This window comes from Gopherus flavomarginatus, chromosome 3 (assembly GCF_025201925.1).
Source record: "Gopherus flavomarginatus isolate rGopFla2 chromosome 3, rGopFla2.mat.asm, whole genome shotgun sequence".
Lineage (NCBI taxonomy): Eukaryota > Metazoa > Chordata > Testudines > Testudinidae > Gopherus > Gopherus flavomarginatus.
In genome coordinates this window covers 89,167,799-89,186,393 of record NC_066619.1, presented here as the reverse complement: position 1 = coordinate 89,186,393, position 18,595 = coordinate 89,167,799, and the positions used below count along the sequence as shown (strand labels likewise).

The following is an 18,595-nucleotide window of genomic DNA, read 5'->3' as shown; positions in this document are numbered from 1 at the left end:
CACACTGTTGTAATTGTAGGGGTCCTGACCCAAAAAAGTGTGTGTGTGGTGGGGAGGGGGTTGCACAGTTATTATGGGGGGGTTGCGGTACTGCTACCCTTACTTATGCGCTGTTGCTTGTGGCGGCACTGCCTTCAGAGCTAGGCAACTGGAGAGCGGCAGCTGCTAGCCGGGAGCCCAACTCGGAAGGCAAAGCTGGGTCCAGAGTCAGCAGCTCCCACTCTCTGGCAGCCCAGCTCTGAAGGCAGCAGCGCAGAAGTAAAGGTGGCATGGTATGGTTTTGCCACCCTTACTTCTGTGCTGCGGCTGACAGGGCGCTGCCTTCAAAGCTGGGCATCCGGTCACCAGCTGCTGTTCTCCGGCCACCCAGCTTTGAAGGCAGAGCAGAAGTAAGGGTGGCAATACCACGGCCCCCCCTAAAATAACCTTATGATCCCCCTGCAACTCCCTTTTGGGTCAGGACCCCCAATTTGAGAAACACTGGTCTCCCCCATGAAATCTGTATAGTGTAGGGTAAAAGCACACGAAAGACAAGATTTAATGGTCCATGATGCATTTTTATGGCTGTGAATTTGGTAGGGCCCTACTCATTAGCCCAGCTCAAGTGCAAAACATGTGAGCTACACAGAATATTTGTATTAGCAGCACAGAGTAGTGGAGTCCCCACTGCGCTGGCATCACGCATTAGCACCACTGAAGCATCAACCCACAGCCTCCAATGGAACAGCTAGCTTGAAAATAACACACAACTTAAACTGAGCTGAACACTTTGTGTGGGGGTGGAGGGGAGGGGATGTGTTAGCAACAACACTCAAGTTATACATCAAGCTAACAATTCAGTGAAGCCAAAGCCCTAAATGTGGTATTCTTGTTAATGACTACTGTGCTTTCTGAAATGATGCAAACTATAACTCAGAATTATCTAACTAAATACCTGGCATGCCAGCATAGAAGATTACTGTCAATGACAGTTCAAGATCTCTGCTTTAATTTTATATCTTTTGTTGCTTTCAATAAAAGAAACTGTAAAAGGTTTAAGTAGAAAACCAATTGTGTCATAGAGAATAAGCGGATAAGAATGTTCAATACCAATAGAGAGAAACATTTATACTCTCAAATGGTCTGTGGGCTATTAGAAATGATATTCAGGATACCTAATCTTTGTGATTGTTATGGTACTTATTTTAAAAGATACTAATAATGCTTTATCTCCCCATCTCTTTTTATCAGTTACTAGATGTGCTGGAACAATACTGTATGGCATCTGGGCTAGATTACCGAAGACTTGATGGAAATACAAAGTCAGAGGACCGGGTCAGGATAGTGAGAGAGTTCAACAGCATGCAAGATGTTAACATTTGCCTTGTTTCTACAATGTAAGGGAATTTAATTTGTACTGTGTGTCTGCCTTCAGCTACATATTTAGAGGCTTGTAGTAAAGTTACTGTGCATTCACTTGATTGATCTTGCATGGTGTTACTTCCTTGAGGAGGAGCAATAGCATTACTGTCAGCTGTTAGAAGACTATGGTGTCAGCTACATCCATTATGGGTTAAGATTACTACACTAGAAATGGGTCATAACACTTAATTTTTGTTCTTCACGTTCCTTCATTTCTGTCGTTTCTGGGATTGTTGAGATTTCAAACTGGTGAGTGATAGTTTTAAATCCCAGGCTAGCTAAAGACAGTGGGGAATCACCAATTGTTCTTAATAGTCTAGTGCACCACTGCATTCTTTATTTCTGTCCTGCTGTGCCCATTAAGAAACAAACTTTCAAAAACTAGGTTCTTAAGTTGTGTGTGCAAAACCAGCAATAGCATGTGAGTTATTTTGTGTGTGCATGGTGGACCCATATAGAAAGCCATATTTTTATCAGTTAAACTTTACGTCTATGAATAATTTTTGTGTGTGCAGTTTGAGTTCAGTTTCCTGACACTTGTCCCTTTAAAGCACTTATTTCTAACAAGCTATAAAATCTTACACATTCTATATGCCTGAAAGGGATCTTTTCATCAGTTTATGATGAATAGTGAATTCTACTGGAATAGGCTAATTAGATATACTATTTTCATACTTTTTGGCTGAACATGTACATCAACCCATTCTTGGCTTTCTGCTTAGTTACATAATCCTTTAACTTTTAGCTCAGATGATTACTATTCCCAGGCAGTGGTGCAAAGGGAGCAGATACTGCCTGTTTATCCCGGGCTGTGGGAAGACTCCAGTGGGTATAGAGCCAGTATAATGGTCTCCTTTGCTGTTCCTTCCACAGTCCCAGCACAGAGTGCATGTTGGGAGCAGACAGGTGGAGAGGCCAGAGCACGATACATTCTAGCTATGCTCGGCCGTCATAGCTCCTTTAAGACCACTGTCAGCTGGCACACATTAGAACAGCCTTCACACTTCTCTAACATGCATGGGTCTGGCATATAAGCAGAAAATCAAGGCTCTAGAGAGGTACCCTTGCTTTCCTGAGCATAACCGCAGTAATCAGAATATCTGGCCGGAGACTTCTTGAATAAGAAGTGATAAGCAGTTTTTGGCCCTTCTAGATGAACAGAAAATTAAAATGAAAACATACTATTACAGGAGCTACCTCCTCTGGGAGTTACTGTATCTGTACTGTTCTAAAAGGCTTTCTACTTATAGTGAATGTTCTGTCACCTTATTTGTTTTAAACACTTTAGGATTAGTTTCATCCCCATAATCTCATACATTTGGTGTTATGAAATAGAGAACTCAAGTAAATGGAAATGGAATCTTGCCCTTAGTGGTTTCTTCTCCCTTACCCTTTTGAGTAGTAAGGGTTGTAAGGGAGGCCATGCTCGCCAGTGTTGCTTCATGACAGCCACCTTAACTTATGATGATCTTGTCTGTACAGAACTGTATATAATGTTTCACATTTCACTGAGTAAATTAGTGAAAAACATGCCTAGGATAATATGCAGCATAGTGTATGTTCCAAGAGAAACAAAATGGTACTCTCTATGATTCTTAAAGTGTAGTTCAACACACACACTATACAACAAAAATGAATATGTTTCTGCTTTCCTGAGATAAAGTAATCAAAGAGACTACAAGAGTCTTTTGTAACTCTCTGGAAATCTGAAGGTGCTATATCCTAGTTGCACTCCACAGGGTTTCTGGTCTCCCCTAAATCAGAGTTCAGGCACATCAAACCAAGATCTTTTATGCAGTCATCTGGTTGATGGAACTTTTCAGTATCTTATTTATTTCTAAACACATAATAAGTTGACAGAATTGGGTCATACTTTTCTGTCTATAGTTTCTTGCAAAGTTTTTGGCTGACTGCTCTATGCAGTCAACTTGTATATGTTCTGAAAGTCTCATCTTTCAAAGAGCCAAATGTTATTTTCTGACAAATCTACTTACGCTTTATTTTGGCTGCAAAAATGCATCTAAAAAAGAGTGACTTCTCAATACAGTGCATTTGTTTTTTGTCATTTTATTCCAGTGGCACAATCACTATGCAACTTCAAAAAGAAGCACCAGCCTATACAATTACTGAATTATGAAGTAATAATAATGACTTAATTGTTAAAACAGTGACTTTTCCAAATTTTTATTCTACCTTACGTACTGGGGAAATAAATCCATTCTGCCTGAAATTTCTCCTGCATAGCCTTTAGCCAAAAAGTACCGGTATCTTTAGAAACATAAACTTTAATAGAATAATATGGTTTTGAGAAAAAGAGCTTTCAAAAACAGCTTTTCAGTAAATATCACTTCATTTGTAAAGGCATATTTCCAGAACACCTTGATCTTAAATCCTCAAATTTTTTTTAGATACTAGTATTGAACATAATCTTGTGGATAGTCTAACTGTCAAAAATGTACTGGACAAGTTATAAGTAATATGGATGATTCCTACCAATCTTCTAAATTTCTGGAGACCAGTAGCTATAGATTGTTAAAGATTACAAGGTCAGACACTTGTATGTTCTATGGAAGAAATAGGTTTATGGCACATATGCCCATGTCCTATCTGTTGTCACTTTTAAAGCTCCATGACAGAAGTATCTCTTTCGTTAAGCCTATGCTGGCAGAAGAATCTGTCTTGGGAGAAGAATAAATATGGTCCATAATGCTTAGAGTTATTGCTGGTTCTGGCAGCAAACAAGTTCCAGTTGTAAATCTCATAAGAAGTAGTGCTATGATTTGCAGGAGTTACAAATTCAACTGGTAGAGCTGTCAGAGCTTGTAATGTCTGTGACACAACTTAATTTAAGGAGACGGAACTACAGCACTTGGACATTGGGCAGCCTTGTTCTAATGTTCCAATATATCATGCTGGAAGAAATAAAAACTGCTAATATCCCCTCCTTCAGAGCCAAATATTAAATCCAATGCTCTCCCCTGTCTTTCCCACGCTAATCTCCATATGCTCAGAAATCCATTCATTTAAAAAAATATCCTAATTCTTCTCCTTGATGACAGCTAAGGAAGAGAGAGAACAATGCCATTTTTAAAGTAATGGGACACCCGCAGATACTATAGTAATGAGGTCCATGTAAAATACCTAGATACATAAACATACCAAAAATAGTTAATATATATCCCAGTATTCTGTATGTTCTTACAGACATGCCCCATTACTTTAAACTTCTGCAAGGCCTCATGTAATTTAGAATCTTTGCAGCCAGGCTGGTTGAACTAAAATGTCCTGAGTCATTCTTTTCAGGACTCTCAGATTCACACATGAGTGGCTAGTGAATCATATAACAGTCATGATCTTCAGGTTTTTTTATTTCTGAGTCCTTCATACGTGAGGTTTATTCCATCAATTTCCCTGCAGAGCTTGAAAATTCCAAGGGGATAGAAGTGAAGGATTTGTATAGCAGTGGTCTTGGCAGTGCTGCTTGCAAGTGCTATGAAATATGAAAGGAATGTCTCAAGAAGGTTGTAACTTCTTTTTGCATCCCTACAAAGCCTAAAAGTTTCAATAGATCAACTGGAAATGCACAACATGCAAATATATGCATTCCAGTGCAGACTTCAGGCTTCTGTGTAGATTTTTTTGTATTTTTAATATTTTTTTTTCAGAATAAGATTTCTTTTAAAATGCAATTTTCTTATCCTTTTGGTAATGAAAACAGCCTTTTCTAATGTGAACCAGTGCAATGATGTCTTCCGGAGCCTGCATACAGACCTGAAACAATAGCTAGTAGAGCCATGAGCTACCCTTTATTGAAGTAGAGTATTAATCCAGATATGAAGCCAGAAAATTAGGCAATGATGGGAGATGAGAGAAATTGCAACGTGATATGCCCTAGAAAGAATTTTAACTAATCTCACCTATTAGTGTCTACAATATTTTCTTGAGTTTATATACACTTAATTTAGAAAAGTGTGCATCAGCAGTTCAAAAGCAAAAAAAGATGTTCAGTTGTATAAAAGAAGGGACAGAGAAGAATAATGAAACTAATTATAATGTTACAATATACATTGATGGTTTGTCCTTACCTTCAGTAGTATATACAATTCTGGTTGTGTACAATTCTGGTCACTTATCTCAAAAAGGAAGTGGCAAGAGGGGAAGAAAAAAATCCAGAGGGGGCAATGAGATGGCTAATCATGTAAAGATGTAAATAGTTCTGATATTTAAATCTCTCCTATTAAACTTTTGATATTAGACAAATAAGAGTGCACAAGATAGAAGTGTGTAAAATTATTTGGTTGGTCAGGTGCTCTTACAGTATTTGCTCTTTCTTGTCATACAAGTAAAAAGGAGCATCCAATTAAGATGACAAATTATAAAATTACAAAAGAATTTTTTATGTACTCCGTAATCTTGTTTGTGGAACTCTGAGCTACAAAGTGATTTTGAGACACAAAGGGTAGGATCAGACAGTTCTGTGAATAGAACTAATTGCTAACTGCTTCCATAGAAACTTCCCTCTGGCATGTTGTTTTGTAACTTCTGAAGACTGTGATACTGAGCACAGAGACAGGACACAAAAGTAAATAGACCATTAGTCTGATCCAATATGCAGTCCTACAATACCATGAACTCTGGAAAAATAATGGTTTTATTATAAGGCAGTGTTGCAAGATCCTTTAAAGAAGTGAATGTAGCAGGCTGAGCCATCTGAGTTCTCTTACAATTCAGTGTGATTTAAACATTACATGCTTAAATGACACTTAGAATATTAACCATTTTAATTATTTATAACGTGCCAACTCATTTCTAGGTACATTCTGTTTATGAAGAAGTCATAGGGGTCTTGTCTTCTGAAACATTGTAGTATACCGAATAATTTTATAAAACTTTTTTGCCCCTTTTAATTTTTTTTTTAAACATCCTGTTTGGTCCTGTCTCTCCTCATACTCAGTCTGTTATGTCCATTAATGAAATCTGAAGTATACTTCATATTTCAGCTTTCAAATATTTGGATTTTTTTATTAGAAACCAATTGGAAAAACATGTTGACTTATATTTTGGTCTGACTACAGGGTTTGGTAAGAGAAGCTGAATTCCATCCTCTCTAATAAGAAATATTCCAAAATACAGTGGAGGATTGTATTAAAAAAATTTATTTAGTATCTCACACTTTGAGAAAGCTCATCTTCCGGAAACCTCCATTAATATTGGCAAGTTCCCACATCCTCTCCTTTTCTAAATTTAATTAACCCAGCACTACACCACATTTGGAGGGAAAAGGCCACAACCTTTTTTATATTAACAAGGATTCCACTAAGATCGTAAGGTGGTGGCTCCCATTAATTTCTTTTAATTTTTTTTAAATAAGGAAATTAATTAATGGCGGTAAGTCAACCCTTTCTGACCATCTTAAACTAGCTTAATAGAATCCAAAATAAACTATTTTCTATATACACTTAAAAAAAATTGGATAAACTTTTTCCATATTTTGGTAGTGTCTCATTGAGAACAGTGGCTTGCCTCCACTTTCTCCTAAAATCTTTGGAGAAACCATCATTGTCCATAAGATACCACTATAAACCTTATGGAGGGGATAGATCTCGTCAAGAAAAAGACATTTGTGAATTAAGAATGGTATCCACTCAAATTGTGATGACCAGTCTGCCATACATACCTATGTTACCTCACTCTTGCTTGTCATATCAGCCAAAGATGTATGCCTGATACTTGATTAGTTGGTGCTGCTTCTAATTGTTTAAACTCTATATCTACCTTCTGCATCCCCAGCAAGGGATACTGTTAGAGAGATATTCTTGAAACCCCTTAGCATTTCTGCTGCATCCAGTCTTATTGACTACCAGCCATCTGATCACATCATACACAAGATGTGCTGAAGTGCTTTCTGGATCTGAAAAAAAACAAAAAAGTAAAACCCAAATCAAACACATGGCATGTTTGAAATCAAAGTCCACCTAAAACAGTCTCTCAGATATTAGCACATTGGAAGCAAAATGCTTATATCCAGACACTTTCGAGAAATTTTCCTCTCTTTTTGGGAGGAATTAGAAGGAATGTGACTAAGCCAATACTAAAGAGATTTCCAAGAGCCAGTCCTGCAACCTGACCACTCCTCTCTTTGGCCCCACTCCAGTAAACCACTTAAGCATATGTCCAACTTTAAGCAAGTGAGTAATCCTTTAGCTTCAATAGGGAAATTGTTCAACTGCTTAAAATTAGGCACATGCTTAATGGGTTTGCTATATTGGGGCCTTTGTAGTCTGAACAACATTTTGAGTTAAGATGTTCTTGGAAGATGCAACCAACACTTTGAGTCTAACTGTTCCCAAAAAATCCAATATATACATGTTTAATAGGACTTTGTTATAATGACCCTCACAAATATTGTCCCTATCCACTAGGCCTGGTCTGCACTGGGGGGGTGGAGGTGGATCGATCTAAGTTATGCAACTTCAGCTACATGAATAACGTAGCTGAAGTCGACGTACTTAGATTTGCTTACTGTGGTGTCTTCACTACAGTGAGTCGACTGCTGCCGCTCCCCCGTCGACTCTGCCTGCGCCTCTTGCTGAGCTGGAGTACTGGAGTTGACAGGAGAGCGCTCAGGGATCGATTTATCGCGATAAATCAATCCCCGCTGGATCGATCGCTGTCCACTGATGACATATCCTAAAAGGACTGCATCAGAAATGAGTGATGTTTTCTTTTATCATTCACTTTTCTGTGCTTTTACTTAATAGTTTGATTCAAATACAGGCACCACTGCACTCTAGTACTTATTTACCCTGTCAGGACTGCTGTACCAAGAATATCTGGGAGAGGCATTACAAACTATACCATGTTTTGGTGTAAGTAATGTAGCAAGTATCCTGCCAAAATCCATCTCCCTGTAATTCAAGAAACAAAACGGGTGCAAACTCTGTAGTAAGTCTCTCTTTATGTAAAGTCTCTTCTAGCTGTCTCAAATGTCTAGAATCATAGCTGATATAAATTGGCATAGATCTGTTGAAGTCAATGGAGCTATGTAGATTTACACCAGCTGAGGATTTGGCTTATATTGTTAACTTTAAGTGTTAAGGGATTGCAGCAGGTAGTTGGGCAGCACTTCTGTTATATCAAGGTGAAAGCAGCTGTTTGTATTTGGGCAGGTTATATAGTCTGCCTGCAATTTGAGGTATTGTTGTGATTTGCTATAATAATTATGACTGTTAGGTGGTTATGCTATTGTTGTGTTTTGTAAATAGAGCACCAGCCCATTACTACTAATGTTGTTATAATGCTGTTTGTTTATGTTTGGAATAGGAAAAAATGTGAGCCTACTACTAGTAAGCCTAATTTTGGTTAAATAGATCCAGAGCTAGAAATCATTTAATTTTGAGTTTAAAAAATAGTACTACCTAACTCTTTTTCTTGCAGTCTAAGAACTAACTAATTTTTTTAAAGGGCTGGTGGATTGGGTCTCAATTTTGTTGGAGCCAATGTCGTTATATTGTTTGATCCAACATGGAATCCAGCAAATGATCTTCAAGCCATTGACAGGTATAGTCTCAATATTAAAACTTAGACAGACATAGTGCTCTTTTTGTGTTCATTTTGGAAATTGATTTTCTCATGCAAATTTTCCTAGAGAATAGGATATTCTTAAACACAATCTGATTTTGGCTGTATCAGACTAGATTTAGAAATGCCTGTTTAATAATTTTTTTAGCATTAATGTACTCTGCATACTGTTTAAAAAGTGAGTGAGAATTTCCCCAGCTACTTTACCTCTGAATTTTAACTTTTTTTTTTTTATTTCCTACTTTTCAAATTGTGACATCGTTGGAAAAGAGAGAGAGGTATAGGACAAAGCTGTGATTATGGTAGTGTTTCATTTTAAAAAAGAATGAGTGGACATACAGCCTGATGGCATTTTTCCTGAGCTTGGAACCATCATTGCTAGCCTGTTTAAAAGTAGAGAGTATTAAAAAAAAACCAAAAAAAAACCCCACAGTTACTGATCCAGCTCAAGATTGATGTTGAGAAACATAAAATCTCTTAAGAAAAATAGTTGTGTTCTTATTTTCAAGCCTATATAATGTAGAGATGTCCCTTTTCAGCATTCAGTTTAATGTTTGATAGCTTGCTGTGGTGACACATGCAGGATTTTTATTTTATAAGTGTTTTATCCAAGACATTCTAAACCATAGGTTAGCATTTCACATGTAGCTGATGAAAATACTTTAGATAACTAAGGAAACACTCCAAGGAACTTTTAAAGCGTATAAAGCAATTGAGTTTTGATGAGTAAAAACACATTTTGTTCCATCCTATTTTATATTTTAGCTTTTCAGATCCTCCGTTATTTTGTCATATCTAACAATGTAGAGAGGACTTTTTCTATTTTTAGATACCTCCAGGAAGACTTCTCTTTCTTCCTTTCCCACTACAGAAGTGGAAAAATGTTATGATGTTGCAGAAATGTGTGTCCTTGCAAGACCTTCATGGTACCACCTCTGTGAAATTCACATTTCTCTGATGTCTTGACATTCAGTAAATCTCTTCTGTGGTTTCTGAAAATAATCTGTTGGTAGTTTGAGTTATGGAGAAGAGAAGTGAGGGCCCTAAAAGAGAGAAAATGTGAGCTTGGTAAAAACATTTAATTTCTGAACTTGTCTTTTAGGGAAGTTCTATTTAAGTTTACAGTATTTCCCTTTTATTGGAATTAGGATTTTACTTATCTCCAAAGGAACGCATGTTAGCTAATAACCTAGTATTCTTCAAAATCACTGTCTTTGCAGAGCCTATAGGATTGGCCAGTGCAGAGATGTGAAAGTGTTTAGATTGATATCCTTGGGGACAGTGGAGGAGATGATGTACTTACGGCAGGTTTACAAACAGGTAAAGTTCACAGTGTCATGATACATGTAAAACAATGCCAATAACTATTTTCAGCCAGCTGGCTGAATGAGTGAAAGCTGACCTACAGAAAAGTTGATTCTCTGTTGGATTTATGACTTCCAATGTTAATTTATGCACTCGGTAAGGAAGAACTACCCAATTTCTTTCAGTGGGTGCTAACTCAGGCCAGTGATTGTACTTTAGAGGCCAATGTTGTTTCTTATTTCAGCAGTCAAAGCATGTGAGAAAGGAGATTAAGTACCTTTTATGAAGATCTGAGACATCCAATATTAAATGTCATTCCTTAAAACAAAAATGTAAGAGCAAGTTTTAAATTTCAGTTAAATATTGATGGGCCTGTATGAGAAATTAAACTGAAATTTAAATACATGATGGGATTGAAGGTGGGCACAATTGATTTTCATTTTCCGGAAGGGTGGGGCTTACTTTTCAAAAGTTTGGGAAATGCTGGGCTAAATGAACTTAAGAAGTGTCCATTACTCTGAACACTGCCTTATTTGCGAGAGCCAGTCTCTCCTGTGAACTCCATGATCCTCCAGTGCCTCATTTTGAGGGTGGGAGGAGTAGGAGTAGGGCTGAAGTGGGGCAATCCCCATTGCAGTATAGTAACGTGGACAGTAATGGCTGCTTGATGACATCCTACTTCTGAGGAAGCCCACTGACTTCCTCTTCCTTCCTATGGATTGTGATGACTGGCAGGGTCATGAGAATTCGTAAGAAAGGCTTTCCCTTCTCCTAGTTCAACTTGTCCTAGTTTTGTTGTGGGACAGTTTATTGAAATCATCTGGGCAGGAGTAAGGATTGTGCCTATCATGTGACACTTTCTGAACAGAAAGTCTGAGGAATGAAATCACATGTATGATTGTGTCCATCCCTAGAACAGCAGCAGAAAGTCACTAGTTGCTCACTTCATTTTTCCCCCAGTGTTTACTTTTACTTAATTGAAAATGTTCTGGTAAATGTACTGTGAATGAACTAGCAGAGTTCTGCAATATACTGGTAATCTAATTTTAAAAGGAAAATCACTGTGTTTTTTAAGTGTCAATAATTAATTAGCATTTATTTAAGGACTAACATCTGCTGCTTTTTGTGCTCTTTTCTGGAAAGTCTTACTATGTTTTTTTTCTCAAACGTACACAACTTTCTGAAAAACTTTTATATTCCTTGTTAATATCAGTATGTGTATATGCTACTTTCTTGACTGTTACTTTCACAATGTCACATTGTTTTATTGTGTATAGGGGTTTTCTTCTTACTGGCAACGGTGATCAATCTGAAAAATAAACAGATGGAAAGATCTGGAAGCTAAGACCTTTCAGTGGAGAACACTGTCAAAATAAGTCAATTTTTAGATCTACCAACTTTGACAACCTTTTAAACATCAGTAAACATATTTTTAAACTTTATATATTCCTTTCTCCATTTCAATAATTATCTGATATCCTAATTAAATGCATGTTTGAGAAACCTTAATTGAAAGCACCATGAAGAAAATTGTGCTGTTTATGTACAAAATTTTCAGATGACTTTACAGAGACATTAGTACAGTATAAGGCATTCTTTCTACCAGCTTTGTAAAGTTCTCACAAAGCATTACATTTTAATTTTAGCAGGAATGTTTAGGACCAGACTTGTACAGGTCTGTGCATGAATTTGTATACATACATATGCATGTTACTACTGAATGCAAAAAACTGATGTATTTGGAAGGGACAGCCTGTTTACACAACTCTGACCAATCAGGTACCTATTCACATTGCTGAGCTTATATGTATGCATACAGCTGTATGCATATGACTTTGAACACCTGTCTCTTAACTATAAGAATGGTCAGTTAAGATGTTCAAATCTAAGGCTCAGATTTTCATTAGGTCTCCACTAATTAGGGTGACTAGATGTCCCATTTTTAAAGGGACAGTCCTGTTTTTTGGGACTTTTTCTTATATAGGTGCCTATTACTCCCCACCCCCCGTCCCGTTTTTTCACAGTTGCTATCTGGTAACCCTACCACTAATGCACCCTTAGAATCAACAGACACATTGGTCTGCAAGCACCTGTATATCTGTATGAACAAGTAAACTGGTACCTAACTGTGAATTGCATGTGCAGTTATCTGATTTGTCCACCCATGTGTAGACTTTTGCATGTGGAAGTGAGGAACCTACAAATCTCATGTCTGCATTGATAGAAACTTGCTCAAAATTTTGACCTGATTATCCAGAACTTGCTGAAATTTTTTTGTCTAATTGGCCAAGTATGTTTTACCTAGAATTAGTCTACAGACAAAATTATTGGAAATCCAAGGCTGGTTTTTACATCTAGATTTGAATTGCGTTGACAGTTGAGCGCCTATTTGGGCACACAATTTCCAGAGATTTTCAACAAGTATTGTTAAAGAGTATAAAAACCTATTGTGACCATTAATGAGAACACACAAACATGACAGCACCTGAACATGTGGCTTTCTCTATGTTCAAGTGCATCCTCAAATAGCTCTATAAACTGAGTTGTTTACTCTGTATTTAATCAATGTTTTAATATGTGTAAGTAATAGACTGCTTTTCAAAAAATCAGTCTGTAATGCTTTGTGTTGTATTGTCTAAAGAGGAAATTATTGAAGGATGCATTTGATTTTGAAATTACATTGGCATTTTTAATTGTTTGTTATTAGTGGAACAGTGGTGGGGAAGAAAACATGTACAACCAATAGTAATTCAGAATCTAAAACAAGTAGAACAAAAATATAAAATTAAGTAAACAATATAAACTAGTTAATCTGAAATCTGTGGTGCAGCCTTAACTATGATCATGATTGCTACTATGTTCTTAGAGAAATGTACATTGCACCTAGCAAAGTTAGGGGTCAATCAGCTATAGTTTGCCTTTGTGACTGATGACGATTTCAGAGGGGTACTTCTCCCTTGAAAGCAACTGCATAGTCCTAGAATGACCATTAAGTTGCCCTCAAAGGCTACCAACTTCCTAGGGACAGAGCTATAGAAAAATTGTATGGGTCTAGTAAAAGCCATCATTTCTTCCTGCTGTTCGTGCAAAGGATATCAGTTACATTTGTACTGAACACGTGACATCACTAGAAGCACAGCTCAACCTGCCTGATTTCAAGAAAGTTTAAATTTTATCTGATGCACTATTTACTTAACTGTTTCCAACACAGTGGTGGTTCTTATTAGTCATTTGTACATTTCATTTAATCAGAGTGGATCAGAATTTAAATTTTTCCAGATTATTTGTGATTCAGTGACCATATTCTTTTTCACTCTGGGTGTACTTTAAATCATTGCTCAGCCTTTAGATATTTTTTATAAATTATTTGTAAACAGGCACAATGCAGTGAAGTACTGATACCCAAGAACAGGGTCCTCAAACTCAAATAACCACAAGGGCCACGTAAGGACTAGTACATTGGCCCAAGGGCCGCATTTACTGACACCTTCCTTCCCCCCGCCACCCTTGGCCATGCCCCCTCTCCGCCCCTTCCATGAGGCCCTGCCTGTGCCCCACCTCTTCCCACTCCTTCCCTGCCCCCATTCCAACCACTTCCCCAAAATCCTCACCCCAACTCCCCCTCCCTGCCCCCAGGGGGTGCAGGAGGGGTGTGGGGTGCGGCAGGGGGCTCAGGGCAGTGAGTTGGGGTGCAGGTGGGGTGTGGGGTGCGGCAGGAGGTTCAGGGCAGGGGGTCAGTGCAGGGTGCAGCAGGCGGCTTAGGGAAACAGGTTGGGGTGCAGGAGGGGTGTGGGGTGCAGCAGGAGGCTTAGGGCATGAGGGCAGGGTATGGCACGGGATTGGGGTGCAGCGGGGGCTCAGGGCAATGAGTTGAGGTGCAGGAACGGTGTGGCAGGGGGTCAGGGTGCGGCAAGGGGCTCAAGGCAGGGGTACGACTGCAGGAAGGGTGCGGGGGTTGGGCTCTCTGTCTGCCTTCCCTGCCCCCGCACTGCTCCGAGAAGCGGCTGGAATGTGGGGGAGCAGAGGCACAGGGATGTGTGTGTTGCTGTTGCTTCAGGCACTGCCCCCAGCATCTCCCATTGGCTGGGAATGGGGAACTGCAGCCAATGCAGGGGGCCACGAGGAGCTCGCGGGCCTCAGAAAATAACCTCATGTGCCACATGCGGCCTGTGGGCCACGTGTTTGAGACACCTGCTCAATAATAAGTTAGCAAATTTCCAGTGTTAGGCATAGAACAGTGAAGTAGGAGGCTTAGAACTTTTGTTTTTGTTTTTGTTTTGTTTTTTTTTTTTTTGCTTTCCTATTCAGTAAAACTAGTCAGATTAATATTATACCACAATGGCAACATCTGCCAGGTAAATAAAAACACAATATCCTTCCTTAGGAATTCTGCCTCCTTTAACTAAAGGTGCATATATACTGTGAATGCCAGGAAATTCTGACATATGATTGGAGTAAACATTTCTGAAATCTCTTGCATTATTCTGTTTTAGCAACTTCACTGTGCGGTAGTTGGAAGTGAAAATGCCAAGCGGTATTTTGAGGCAGTGCAAGGATCAAAGGAACATCAAGGAGAGCTTTTTGGGATCCATAACCTCTTCAAGCTTCGAACCCAGGGGTCCTGCCTTACAAAAGACATCCTGGAGGTGTGAAGCTTTCCTTCTGACTTTTGGATATTAGCTTTACATATTTTTTCCTCATGAAGCATTTTGCCATAGATATGAACATAGTGCCATGCAAAGCAGTATGGTGAAACTTGAAACAACAAATGCCTACATTGTGCTTTAATTTAGGGCTGTTAGTTTTTCACTTTCTGGCACACCAAAATAATTCCTCTAAAATAAACAAAAATATGGAAAATATGGTCTTACTAAAACTTGCCAAGAGCTCAACGAAATTCATATCTGTTCCTAATAAAAATACCGCAACTGATTTTGTGATACTTCCGCATTTATTCATCTGTGTATACAGATGTATTTTATTTATCAGATACAGTATTTGTCCTTTAAATCAAATTTAAAATACTTTTTTACTATGAAGGAAGTGTTCTGATCTTGCTAACGTTCTGTATAATGGCTATTATTCATGGATAGACATGTTTCATATCACAGAATTGTTGCATTTGTGTCATATGCATACGTTATTTAAAAATACAGCCTTGAAAAAGTTGAGTGGAGCATTCCATTCTTAAATCTCTGTTTTGGTTGTTCTCAAACACTGTATTGAGCCAAATTCAGAGGATGGTGTTGAGTGAGGTAAAGTATGCATAACATGCACGTCTTTATGTCCACACTATGTATGTTTTACCAAATAAGATTCCCTGAAACTATTTTTCTTTCTCATATCCGACACCTCCAGTCTTATATATCACTCCTCAATCTGGTGGAAGAGGTTAGGAGCTAAGCTGGTGTAAGTCATGCTATGGACTAAAAAGTTAGTGTAGCAAATAAACAAAATCTTTAATATGAAGATGCAAGACTATGTAAGGTAATGTAATCCACTGTGCACTTTCACACAACTTGTTATACCTGCTTTGGCTTCTTTAATAAATAAGAGACCCTGATTTAAAATTCTTTACCCTTACGTGTGGATAAAGGAGTCTAACTTTATAATATCGGATGCATTGCCTCTGAAGTTGGCCCATTGTGTTAAGAATTCTTTTAAACTGCGGAAGCCAGGACCACATCACAAGCATTCTTAGTAATTTAACTTTGAAGATAAAGCTTCTTAGGCACAGTCTCTGGGCTGGTCTACACTACGGGGGAAAATCGATCTTAGATGTGCAACTTCAGCTACGTGAATAATGTAGCTGAAGTCGAAGTATCTAAGATCGAATTACTCACCATCCTCACTGCACAGGATTGATGTCCGCGGCTCCCCCTGTCGATTCCGCAACTCCATTAGGGTTGGTGGAGTTACAGAATCGATGTAAGCGCGTTCGGGGATCGATATATTGCGTCTAGATGAGAAGTGATCCCCGTGCTACAATACGGCGGGTAGTGAAGACGTACCCTCTGCCAAAGGTGAATGTTTCTAGAAAGTTTATAAACAAAATCTGCTTAGCCATATTTTGGGAAAGATACCTGTTTTGCACTTTAGGATGCTTCAACTCAAATCTGTTTTGCTAGGAGAAAAACAATTCTGTCTTGGTATGTGCTTTAAATAGTGTTTAGTGATGAAAATACTGTGTGTGTCTGAAAAAGTTTTAAAAATTTAGTAAAATTTTGAATGTGTGTAGAATCTGCTCAACATGTCAGTTTTCTTACTCATTAGAGGCGTGATCTAACTGCCATTGAGTCTTTCCATCAACTAAAGTGTGGCAATTTGTTTGGGCCTTAAGTGTGAGTGGCCCTTTTACTCTTGAAACGTGCACTTCCAGATAAAGACAAAAAAATTAAGCTTTGCCCTGTCTGCCCATCTTACCTTGAAGACCACACATGCTGCCTTATTGGTAATTTTTATTATAAAGCTTGCCTTGCTTGCATCTTTTCTCTTTTAGAGGGAGGGTCAAGTGGAATCAGGAGTGAAAACAGCCACTACGTGGCTAAAAGAGGAGCCACCATCATGCAGATTAGAAATGGTGAGTTGTCTTTGTGCATGTCTACAACATGGAATGTGGGTGCTCTTTTTTCCTTTCGTTCCAGCTAGTGTGTTGAGCAAACATCTTTTAAAAATATAGTGTCTAGTTATTGTCAAAGATACAGTATGTAAGGGATATTATCAGAAAGAGAGAACATTGCTGCAACATGATGGTCTTTTGCTGCCTTTGGTTAGAATCTGCAACAAGATAATGAATATCAGGCAAACTTCTGTTAATATGTTTAGTCTGTGGTAATGCCCCATCATAAATACCATCATACTGCTGTGCTTGTATATATTTTGTTAATGGATACTGGTGATGTAGAGGGACAGTTGCTCACTGAGCTATTGTTGAATTGTTGTATTTTGAATGGCGTATTTGGCAAATGATTTGTTGGACCAGAACCTCAATTGATGTAAGTCGGCTTAACCCCAGTGACTTTAGTGTCTGTTCACACCAGCTGAGGAGCTGCCACCTACTGTACTTTGGACAGAGAATATGAAGTAAAATTCACGCCTTTGCACAAAGCCCAAATAATTGGTCCTGGGGGGGGGGGGTGGGGTGGGTGAGTGGGTGTGTGTGTGTGTGTCAGAGACTGGGTTGTGCTATGTGATTAGGCTGGGTGTCAGGCCTCGTAATTAGAACTGAAATCAGGACAGGGTTACCTGGAAAGAGGCATGGCTGGGGCCAAGGCAGGAACAGGTCTGGAACAAGCTGGCACAGAAGCTAACACAGCTGTGAGCAAATGCTTAGAGCAGGCCCTGAATGCTGCTACTGTGTTTAAGAGCCAGTCTGCTGACTTTTCCAAGCCTTTGGGTGGTTTGGCCAATCAGAGGCATAACTATTAACTATAGTCAGTATGCTGTAGCCTAGTAACTGAGGGTACGTCTACACTACGGGATTATTCCGATTTTACATAAACCGGTTTTGTAAAACTGATTGTATAAAGTCGAGTGCACGCGGCCATGCTAAGCACATTAATTCGGAGGTGTGCGTCCATGGTCCGAGGCTAGCATCAATTTCCAGAGCGTTGCACTGTGGGTAGCTATTCCGTAGCTATCCCATAGTTCCCGCAGTCTCCCCCGCCCCTTAGAATTCTGGGTTAAGAGCCTAGTGGCTGATGGGGCAAAAATCATTGTCGTGGGTAGTTCTGGGTAAATGTCGTCACTCATTCCTTCCTCCGGGAAAGCAACAGCAGACAATCATTTCATGCCCTTTTTCCCTGGATTGCCCTGGCAGACGCCATAGCATGGCAACCATGGAGCTTGTTTTGTCTTTTGTCACTGTCACCATATGTGTACTGGATGCCGCTTACAGAGGCGGTACTGCAGTGCTAGACAGCAGCATTCATTTGCCTTTGCATGATAGCAGAGATGGTTATCAGTCGTTCTGTATTGTCTGCTGTGCCATTGTAAATTGGCAATGAGATGACGGTTATCTGTCGTTCTATACCGTCTGCTGCTGTCATGGGTGCTCCTGGCTCAGGTTGACCGGGGGCGCAAAGACAAAAATGGGAATGACTCCCTGGGTCATTCTCTCCTTTATGTTGTATCTAAAAATAGAGTCAGTCCTGCTTAGAATATGGGGCAAGTGTACTAGAGAACCAGAGAGCACAGCTGCTCCCTGTCAGATCCCGCAGAAATGATGAACTACATGCCATTCTAGGGGGTGCCCCTGCAACAACCCCACCCGTGGCTTCCCTCCTCCCCCAAACCTCCTGGGCTACCG

The 18,595-nt window shown here is 39.2% G+C and overlaps 1 protein-coding gene across 9 annotated transcripts in view; it reads left to right on the top strand.

The window, feature by feature from the left end:
* ERCC6L2 (ERCC excision repair 6 like 2) overlaps window positions 1–18,595 on the top strand; it is a 113,728-nt gene that overhangs the window by 53,439 nt on the left and 41,694 nt on the right. For all 9 annotated transcript variants that reach the window (XR_007773386.1, XM_050945553.1, XM_050945552.1 and 6 more), the window contains 5 exons: window positions 1,231–1,376; window positions 8,866–8,961; window positions 10,203–10,302; window positions 14,781–14,933; window positions 16,787–16,867. Coding sequence is in view for 8 of the 9 variants with exons in the window: in XM_050945553.1 (XP_050801510.1) it covers window positions 1,231–1,376; window positions 8,866–8,961; window positions 10,203–10,302; window positions 14,781–14,933; window positions 16,787–16,867 (576 nt within the window). In the remaining variant the exon portion in view is untranslated. The remainder of the gene's footprint in view (window positions 1–1,230; window positions 1,377–8,865; window positions 8,962–10,202; window positions 10,303–14,780; window positions 14,934–16,786; window positions 16,868–18,595) is intronic.